Below are 10,706 nucleotides of genomic sequence, written 5' to 3'. Positions count from 1 at the left end.
TCAAGGACTATGTTGAAAAATCTTTCAAACTGTTAATTTTGAGCGGTTCTTTGATTCTTCTGGAGCTCTGCTCGGTGTTTCGGGGGACGGTGTGACCGACTCTCCCTGGGGACTGTGTGACCAGCCCGGGCTTGACAGTTTCGGACAGCTGCTTAGCGGTTTTCTGATCTCTGACTGGAGATTTTACTGCAAACCAAGTTAGCTCAACAGCTAATCCTAAAAGTCACGTCACCTGTACGGACTCGAATTAAAAGTTTCACCGTAGAGGCGGGACAGCCGGGTGAGTTTTAACTCTATGCCCTTACTAAACTTTGGCTGAAGTGTTTTTGCGCGGGGTTCGTATTTTATCTCGCTTTTACGCAGCCATTAAATTTGTGTCAGAGACAGCAGCAAGTGAAGCGTAGCTGTGGATTACAAATGACGGTGTGACCCGCAGTCATACACGGATAAGGTGTTTTTCTGAGGGAAATGCGGTAGAGAGAAGACAGCGTCGGTGTTCAGCCCGCTGACTTGGCGGCTCTGGGTTTGCTGCTCGAGAGGCCTGCGGGTCGGGCTTCCACCGGGCTCGAGTAGAGCCCGACGCCGCCGTCGATAGGTCGGAGGCCGCCTGTCGGCGCTGCCACCGCCGGGCCTGCGGACCAAAGTATGGAACGGATGGAAGTGGACCAGTGCGCAGGCGCAGCTGGCGGGGCAGGAGGCGGGGCACTGCGCAGGTCGAACAGCGCCCCCATGATCACCAGTGTCAGGTCAGTGGTATTACATCACCACCAAATATGCAACACTGAATTCCATTAAAAAAACATTCAATTTTGATTTGCCTTGTTTATAGGCTGCCATACAAATCTTTTTAAATATGATCCAAGAAATGTTCTGCTTGCATACGAACCACTCTTCTATTCTGCGAAGAATTGTATTATTCAATTTTATATAAAGTGTGTATCTTTTTGACTTCACTACATTAACCACTATAGTTACTTTACTGATTCAGATTTTACATACAACACATATGATTAGTTTATAATCTGTTAATAACTAAACAGTTATTAAAGCAGGTAAAAATAGCTGTATCTCATCCAGCTTCAACATTAAATGCTGTGTACATGTTTATGAAGCAGGGTGTTCAATACTAAAGTTTATTACGTCCACCAAACTTAAACTAAGTCATCCCTGTTTTTTTGTACTGTTAAAACTCTGTTTTGTTTGGTGTCAGATATTCTGGTTCTTATCTAACTACACTGTTTACTGCAAAATCTGTCAATCATGTGTGTATGTGGAAGTGACACTGTGTTCTTTCAAATCAACGTTTATTGTGTGAATACTTAAAGAGACAGTATTATTAATCCTGTACGTACTCTAAATGTCTCTCTTACTGTATTTCTATAAATGCGTTGTTAATGTCTCTCTCTCTCAGTGATGGGATGACGGTCTTCAGTCCCGTGTCCTCGGCTCGATACAGACGCAGCAGCGTGTCCATCAACCCCAGCTGCCCTTCACAGGTCAGTGTGGAACAATGAAGATTCATTTACTGGCGGCCTCTCGTCAACACCTGCTGACTTACATCCATGGTTTCTGTTTCTTCTCCTCCTTCAGCTCGTCCCCCTCTCTCCTTTCTCTCTGACCGGAGACAGACTCGACCAGAAGAGGCAGGTGAGGACAGACAGAGTTCAGACGACCCGAATGTCTTTGTGGTGTTCTCACATCATCATCATCATCACTGGCTGAAAATGAACCAGGAAGCGTAGAGAAAAGGATAAAAGTCCTGATTAGAGGGTTCAGACTGAATCCAGATCAGACTGATCTAGATGAGTCTTAAAACTAAATTCATATTAAAGGGTCAAGAGTGAGTATTTAGTTGAATATAGATCAGACAGTTCAGACTGAATCTAGATTAGATTGTTTATTTGAATTCAAATAAATTGAATTTTTCCGACACATCTGTTGAATTCTGGTGAAAGTACGTTTTTAAAGTTAAGGATTTAAATGCTCCTCAAAAAATTAAAATGTAAGATGTTTTGGTTGAAATTAAATTATAACAATAAGTAATCATTCAATGAATGTGGCACTTCATGTCTTAAATTCAGTGTTAGAAATCTTTAAAGTATTGTTGCTAATGTTTGTGTTTTTCTTTTGAGAAATTAAATTCAAGCAGACAAGCTTTCAGTCTTTTTCGTAGAATGAAAAAATCAGTCTTGAATGTTAGTCAATGAAACTTGATAGGGACTCTGTTGTAGGTGATGTTTGGATATTTGTTTCCTTTATTGGAGAGACAGGAGATGGGGTCAAAGGTCAGCGGAGACGTGAACAGCATGCAGGTAAATAACAGCTGTTTGTTGTGCTCCACACAGGAGGAGAATATGGAGATGACGCTCAGAGGGAGTCTGCAGAGACGAAGGTACAGCACACAACATACGCTGTTCAGCTCTTTGAAGTTTAAACCCAGTGTAATGATCCGTCCCTCTCTCTCTCCCAGTGCTTCCAGTCTGATCCCAGTTCCTCCAGTCAGTCAGTGGCATGACCACGCATCAGTGGTGAGCATCTCCAAACCAGCGTTTTTTTACTGCTTGGCTCTTATTTTGATGGGTTTTGCTTCCTGTCAGTTAGGACATTTTACACACCAAGTTGATTTCTAGAACACTAAGGCTCATGGGTAATGTAGTATTTAGAGCAATCCCATCCACCAATCAGAGGGAGACGTGGGATTTGTCAGGTAAGAAAGGTGAAAGGTGAAATTGAGATCCTAATAAAGATGGTAAATAGTTGTGGTCTGAATCCAGATGAGAGTTTTTAAACTAAATCCAGATTAGAGGGTTCAGACTGACTGTTTTCTGTTTTTGACCTTCTTCAGTGGTTCCAGTCACAGGACAGCGGCGTCACACCAAACTCCTCCCCGAGTCCCACCAGGAGGTTCAGGTACATAAACAAAACCTTTCTACGGTTGTGTTCTGTGTTTAGTGGGAGTTTCTGTCTGTTTCAGTCTACTGACACATCTGTTCATCGTCCAACAGACCAGCAGTCAGCGCCACTGTGAGGTGGCCTGCATTAACTCCACTGAAGAGGAAAGGTAATTCACGCGTTCGGCCTCCGATCACGTCCAAATGTTGAAATGGCGAACTTGTTGGTTCTAACCGTAGATACCGCAGATAACTTTGAAAACACATCTTTGTGCTTTGGTCACTCTCCACCACTGAGAACTGCTGTTTTATAGACCTTTAACTGTGGAGACGTTTCAGAAGAAGGCGTGTTGTTGTGAAACAGCAACTTTCATGAACGTCGCCGACTCAGACTAACAAGAGCTCAGTGTATTAATGACATAAAAACATTTTTTACATTATGGATTTTACTTTTTGAAAGTTTTTTATAAATGTATCTACATTTGTGACCCTCTTTGTCTCTCAGGAGGGGTGGAGTCTGACGGACCCCCAAAGAAGCTTTTTGTTGCCGGGGTAACGGATCCTGCCCACCGCAGCAGCTACACGGTCAGGTGAGGATCACCTTGAACACATCAGTCGTATTAGTATCAAATTATACATAAAAAGTCCTGAATAAAGCTTCTTTTTCCTGCCTCTCCCTCTTGTTTCCCCCCTCCACCCCCTCAGTGTCTCTCAGTCGGCGGCAGATTCTCCCCCTGCAGGAGGCGTCAGTCCTCAGTCCAGCCCCCTATCTCTCTCTCCTCCCCCCTCCTTCACCCCCTTCACCTCCCATCAGCACCCCGGACACTAAAACCCGCCTCACCCCCGTCCTCTCCCCCAGTCATGACCCTGTCACTGTGGGTGCAGACCGATCACCAGCAGCTCCAAAAACCTGGAGGAACATCGACACCATTGCACCTTATTTCTGTTCCAATCATCTGCCAGCGTCACTATAAGTCCCGCCTCTTCCTGCGACCACATTGGACGGACAGAAGAACTGACGATCTGAAGGCTGAGTTCAGCCTGGGTTTATTGTCTGGAGCGTTTGTTTTGGATCCCTGGATTGATTTGTGTGCAGCCTAACGTTTGTGATCTGCTGGTGTGTTGGATATATAACCAGCTCCACCAGAGTCCAAGCTCCAACCATCGGGCAGAAGGACACTCATACTGCTGTGTCACAGTTGTGCGGATGTGTTCATCTTATGACTGACCGCTCGTAGTATGAACCTAATCCTCCCCCTCAAATTAGTTTACAGAGGATTCGCCGTCAGCATCATCGCGAGATCGTGAAAAACCTTTGGGAACGTTTGTGGGAAGTGAGGACACACTGGTTGTGTCGTCGGGCGTAAGGCTGGAACTGAGGAAGACCTCCCGAATCTCAGCGTGTCCTGTGAACGGAGAGGAAGAAAGCGTCTTTGTTATACAAGTTGTACTGAAACAGCGTACGATAAAAGAAGGAAGCACACAAACGTCTCTGAACACCCTCCGAGGAACATGGAACGTGTCCAGCGGTTCTATCAAGTTTGTTCGGCGAAGTCGTCTCAAATGGGACACGGCTCATTCTGCTGCTTCTTGGAAGGACAACATCTGCAGGTCCGGTCCAGTCGGACCAATCAGTCGCTGCTGTTGATGATTCAGATCTCTGATCGATAATTCTGAGGCTCTGAAGAAGTTCTAAAAAGGTCTTGAGTTGTAAGACTGTTGATCAGAGTCGAAGCCCTGCAGGAACGTGGTTCCACCCTCAGAGATCCAGTCGACACGGGACTGAACCGGAGAAACTGAAGGCAGCACTCTGCTTGTTGTCCTGGAGTTGTATCTATCTGTTGGAAATCAAGTATGTAAACATACAAACAACATGATCTTTCTATCAGGAAGGTGTAGAAACATCTGGACTGTCAGCACTTAATCAAATCAGTGAACCAGGGTTACGCACTTATTGTGCGTCATAACATTTCCAACGTCAGATTTCACAGAATATGTATTTAGAACATCGGCTGAAGATGAATTTGACATCTTTAGTCAACAAAACAAATTCAAATGAAATATATCCAATGAAACACTGTCCAAACCCAAGACCCGTATGAAGGGGGGACAGCTTGTATTTCTGAGCCCAAACCAGCAGAACGTGACGAACGTGAATTCAGTCATTGAAGCCTAAGATTTTTGTGTTTTAACGAAAAGCTCGAGTTGTCCGTCTCGACTGGGTCGCCCCGACTGAAGCCTTCTGGGTCGGTCCAACTGGTCGATGGTTTCACTGCAGGAGGACGGTCTTCTCCCGCGATGAGAGGCTGCTTTTACAAACTGTCCCGGTCTGTAGAAGCGTGAAGAACTCTTCACGGCTGGTTGTTGATAGTGTATCTATATGTGAATATTGACAGTCGGAGCAGCTGATACGTGCTCACTTTCCTTCAGCCTGCAGCGTTTGATCGTACATATTGAATCTGCAGGAAGCGGCCGCGCTCTTCTCCTGAAGGTGCATTTATACTTCTACTTTTTCATTTCTCTCTCTGACGACTTCAGTCTTTCTACTTGAAATCATGAAGGTCATCTGAGTCGTTAAAGACGGTAGAAATCCCCTTAAAGCATCATCAAACCTCTCCTGCTTCATACTTGTGTTTCCTGTCGGACGGGTCAGTCGACGTCCCGGTCCTGCTGTTGACAGCTCTGGATACTTTCTTTTCTGTTCTTCCCTTTAAATGAAGACGTTGTAGTCAGTGGTAACTCTCGGGCTGGGCAGTGACGTATCACTTATGGTGATGATGTGAACTTCTACGCGTCTGTTTGGTGTGAAGCTCAACAGTGAAACAGTTCATTGTTTTCAACATCAGTTTATTTGATGTGATTTTGCACATATTTGCCGTATCGTGTGATGTACCATTATCTGAAAATGATTAATGTAGTGCTGATAATGTCGGACACATCGCCCGGCCCGACGTGGTTCTGTTAAAGTTTTAATGGTTTCATTCCAAACTCTACGGAGGCCCTCAGAGGACATGATCAGAAACTATCCAGCGCTGACGACAAAGCATCTGATTATAGTTCAAGTCATCCTTTCATGCTTCAAAACTATTACTTTAATAAGCAGCGACAGTTATATTAATGTGGGATTTTTTTATTTAGTCTGTCTGAAATCATTAATGACTCAACAGGGGTCAGAGGTCAGAGGTGCTGATGACATGCGGGTGGCGGTTTCAGAGACGAGCTGCAGTTCTGCTTCCAACCTTTGCACTTGCACAGTATTGTACAGTTTTATATTATCACTCATCATTGTGCCTAAACATGTCGTCATATCTTGGAGGAGCGACGTCGGGTTGTTTTAGGATTTGAACATCAGACCTGAGACACTTTAGCTCTTTTCTAATCACCTGACCCGTCACCTGTGAGGTGTGTTTGTACAGAGAGTCTCTATAAGCTGTTTTTATAGAAGTGCCCCCCCCCCATCTTTCTGTTACAGATTTGAGATCAGATATTTCTTTTGTCACAACTTTGCACAGTTCAAATTAAACCACTTTAATCTTAGTTTTGGTCACATGATCAGTAACATGTCTTCACGTCTGAGAGTCTGTCCTGTTTCCTGTTTCAGAGAAATTAATCTCATCGTTTTGGATTTCTGGATCATTTTCACATGGGGGGGGGGGGGGGGTTGTATCTGTATTTTACAACATTTGAGAATCTCCAACGAATAATTTATCATTTTCATATCTGCTCAAAAAACTTAATGTGCAGCTCTAAAATGTTTTTACGTGTTTTCGTACGATAATGTTCTCCCAAAAAATAATGAATCTACAGCTTTTAGTTGAAGTTTATTTTCATAAAGTGGAAAACATGCCGAGAGATTGGAGCGCTTTAAAAGCTTTAAAAGCTTTCCGAGCGATGACGTGTGCCACTAACGGTCCAGAAGCAGGACAGACTTTTCTCAGACGAATCCACACATCTGCACAAACTGTAGCTTTAAGACCATCTTCTGTTTGTTGTTGTTGACTCTGCACGCTCGCCGTCGCACACTGTTGGTAAGTATGAAGAGAGAGACAGTTTCATGTAGCTGGATCAAGATGTGACGTGGACTCTGGAGGTTAACGTTGCTAGTTTGCACTCTGCTGCTCGCACGAATTTCTGCTTCAAAGATTCTTTTCGAGCCAAAAATTCTTCGTCAAAATGCAGCAGTTTGCTGTAACGTGAGAAGAACAGTATTCATGAGTGTGTCACCTCTGCGTCCTCACTGGATCTCCCTCTCCTGGTTTTCTTGTCCTTGCATTGTCGTTTAAAGCGTCCCAGAAGTGTCTCACGGCTCAAATCATTGGAAGTCCACTTCTTTCTTTCTTTTCAGTAATTGTACGTTTCCAGTGTGATCGGAGGTTTCATCTCCTCGATGTTTGACATCAAACTGTCACTTTTTGTGCGATATTTCATTCGTTGTTTTTTAATTAATATTCTGATGCTGTAGTCATGGAGTTTGGATTGAAATTGTAATTTAGAAATTTTAGTCCAAATTTAGCATGTTATTAACATACCTTCATTTGACAAAATACAGCTGAAGGGCCACTTACAAGCTTTTTTTCAGAGCTTTCTATCAAATGTCACGGTCCTCATCAGCAAAGGACGTTTTCTCTTGTCCTCCAGCTGGTAAGTGGACTACTAATAAGTGAATAGACTTCATGCTTTGTAGTGCCAAGTATGTAGTGTCTAGTAAAGTGAGAGCGGAAATGATCACTTATTAATCAATTAATAGAACATTGATCTGCAGCATTTTTAATCATCTCAAATTTTAAGTATTTTTTTTAGGCAAAAATACCACAAATGCATTAATTCCAGCTTCTCAAATGTCAGTGTTGGCTGTTTTTCCAAGTCTTCTGTGATTATAAACCAAATAGATGTAGGATTTATCAAAATAATGATTAGTTGCAGGTCTAAGTAAAATGAAATCACGATAATATCTGTGTCCGTCAGGGTCGACTAACAACATGACAAATCCACCTCCAGTCACGCTGGAACTGGTCTTTCAGTTGCCTCTTTGAATGATTTTGGCCGTGTTGACACTCAACAACAACTTTACCCCTAAAATATCATATTTTCATGAATTGCAGCAGCTTCTTGTTCTTTAACTTGTATAATCTTAAATCATATTTAAGCTTTCTGTTCTGGACATTCTGAAATTTGTACTTTTCTCCACATGATGCCAGTGATTCTTTAGTCCTTGTTTGTGTTTTTCTGTTTGTCGTCACTGAGACAGAAGTTTGAGCGAGTAACCAGTCAAAGTTTTTCAGTATTAAAGCGATATTTCACTCTGGCGAGACGCGGCGATTACTCAGCACCAATAGTCAAAAAACACCCAAACTGACCCTTCCCGTGACCCATAGTTCCTCTACATCACATGACTGAGTTCTGACGAGACTGAACGGTTTTATTTTTCAGAAGCCCAGAGAGGACAAGGACTCGAGGTCCAGTTCATAGCCATTTTCTGGTGCTTTCAACTGCGTCTGACAGTCATCAGTGGATGGACTCTGCTCTGATCATGTGACCAAAATGTCACTTCTGTCACATGGTAACAGGTGGTTGTATATGGGGGTAGATGGTAACCCTGGTCTCTGGTGTGTCATGTGATGACAACTGATCTCCAGCCGCTCATTAAGACCATGAGATATGATTGAAAGCTCGGGGAAGAAAGCTTCAAATTCACCTTTGGTTCAGATCATTTTGTCAAACGACTAAAATCAACTCCGGCACTCAAAAACATTTATGCTTTTATTATTATTGCTTTTCTACAAACTATCAGTTCAGTTCACTTTTTTCTTTAAAACCAATCAGGATTCAAATGTCTGTTTCACGAGATCTTGATCGTCTGTATTTTTGTGTTTGAACGTTTCGATGTCGACATCCAAAACTGTCAAAAATAATTTTTCATGATCACGGAAAACAGATTGCTAGTATGAAGAACTACTGGTACTTTTTATTCTACGTGCACGCCCAGACCCCATATTTATTAAACTCCTGAGAATTCAACTTTATAATTAATAATGGAAAGTTGTATGTGTCCCGTCTTTATGCTAAGCAGAGCTAACCAGCTGCTAGCTGTAGCCTTAAATTCACCAGACAAACCCGAGAGTGGTTTCAATCTCCTCATCAAACTCTCCGCCACAAACTTTTGCATGTAACTGTAAATCTGGGAGGTTCTTATGTTCTTTGGGTTCTCTGTGTAAATTTTTTTTTTTTTGATGAAATCTTTAAGCACTTTATTTATATATTTGTGAAAAAACAATCACATTTTTTGGTCTTTTCCCTAAAAAGTAGAAACGCCATCATGTGACCCTAAAATTGTTAATCTGCTTTATGTAACTTGACTTCATCTGAAAAGCAAAACCGACACCAGCATCATTATTTCTTGGTCAAAAAGTGCTGAAAAATGATGCCGCTGTACCAGAGTGAAATACGACTTTAAAAAGGGCTGCTAGTTTATCAGAGATGATAAAGGGAACTAAAAGCACATCTATAAAAACATTCACACAAGTATTTTCAAACTGTAAATAGTTTTTATTTCTTTTTTTCTTTTGGACAAATTCTCTACATAAGACAAATGAGATGATGTATTTTTATGCAACTGTAAAATAAAAGTCTATATTCAAGTGTTCATTCCCTCCTGATGATCTCATGGCTGTAAAAATGACGCAGAATGACTTTTTAGTTTTTAATGGAAACAACTCATATATATATACTATACTATATATATATATGTATAGTGTGTATATATATATATATATATATATAGTGTATGAAAACTATCAATAAAAGAATCTGTATCATATCAGAAAATGTGTTTTTTCTCTTCTGATCAGAAACAGATTGCTATTGAACAATAGTACTTGGTGAATTCTGATTTATTATGATTTAGTTTTGTCCATTTTTTTAATTGTTCCGTCAAATTACAAACTTGTTCAGTCTGAAACAAACTACTTTCTCTTTTGTGCTGCAACAATTAGTTGATTAAATGATTCACAGAAAATGAATCGCCAACCATTGTGATGAATCGAATAATCAATTAAAACTATTTATAAAGAGAAAACATCAAATATTAGCTGTTAACGCTTTGTCAGCTGTTTGGATATGCTGGTTTTCTCTGTTATCGTTGTAAATGACATAAAGACGGACTACGATTGGTCAATAACTCAGTCGATTGACAGAAAATTAAATCAGCAAATTTTAAGCAAAAATGCCAAAAATTCACTGGTTTAACTTCTCAAATAAGAACATTTGCTGTTGTTTATATTATTCTATGATAGTAAAGTGAATATCTTTGAGCTTTGTTGGCTGGCACAACAAGACATTTGAATATGTAAATTTGCGTTTTGAGAGAGGTTAATCGATAGTAAAAAGAATCGTTAGTTGCAGCCTTAATTACTTTCATTATTGTTTGGTCTTTAAAATGTCAGTCAGTCCAAAACCAAAGATATTCAATTAAGTATCTCAAAAGCTGCAAATCGTCACAATGGAGAAGCTGGAAACAGATTAGGAAAATGACAGATGATTAATCAGTAATTAGAATTGTTTCAAATGAATCAAATAGTTGATCAACAGAAAATGAATCAATCAATCATTTCAGCTTTAGTTATTAATGTAAACCAATCTGGTATTTTTTTAAATAGTCTGAATGACACCAAACAACAACCTGGTTCTTGCAGTTGTGTGTCTTCACCACAGGGGGCAGCAGATAGGACCTCATAAACATCACGACCCAACTAACCAGCAACACTGACCGTCAATAACACATTAAAACATCAACAAAAACAAGGAAAGACAAACTGC

General features: G+C 41.1%; 1 protein-coding gene across 1 annotated transcript; it reads left to right on the top strand.

Moving 5' to 3' along the window:
* The first annotated feature begins 645 nt into the window (after positions 1 to 645).
* Positions 646 to 4,043, top strand: LOC139295789 (P2R1A-PPP2R2A-interacting phosphatase regulator 1). Its single transcript, XM_070918048.1, has 9 exons — positions 646 to 746; positions 1,412 to 1,496; positions 1,591 to 1,647; positions 2,346 to 2,392; positions 2,471 to 2,528; positions 2,846 to 2,910; positions 3,006 to 3,061; positions 3,397 to 3,481; positions 3,597 to 4,043. The coding sequence occupies exons 1-9, from the start codon at positions 646 to 648 to the stop codon at positions 3,718 to 3,720; spliced, it is 678 nt and encodes a 225-aa protein (XP_070774149.1). The 3' UTR covers positions 3,721 to 4,043.
* Positions 4,044 to 10,706: the final 6,663 nt, after the last annotated feature.

Source organism: Enoplosus armatus, chromosome 13 (assembly GCF_043641665.1).
Source record: "Enoplosus armatus isolate fEnoArm2 chromosome 13, fEnoArm2.hap1, whole genome shotgun sequence".
Lineage (NCBI taxonomy): Eukaryota > Metazoa > Chordata > Actinopteri > Centrarchiformes > Enoplosidae > Enoplosus > Enoplosus armatus.
This window is presented reverse-complemented; position numbering and strand designations above follow the sequence as displayed.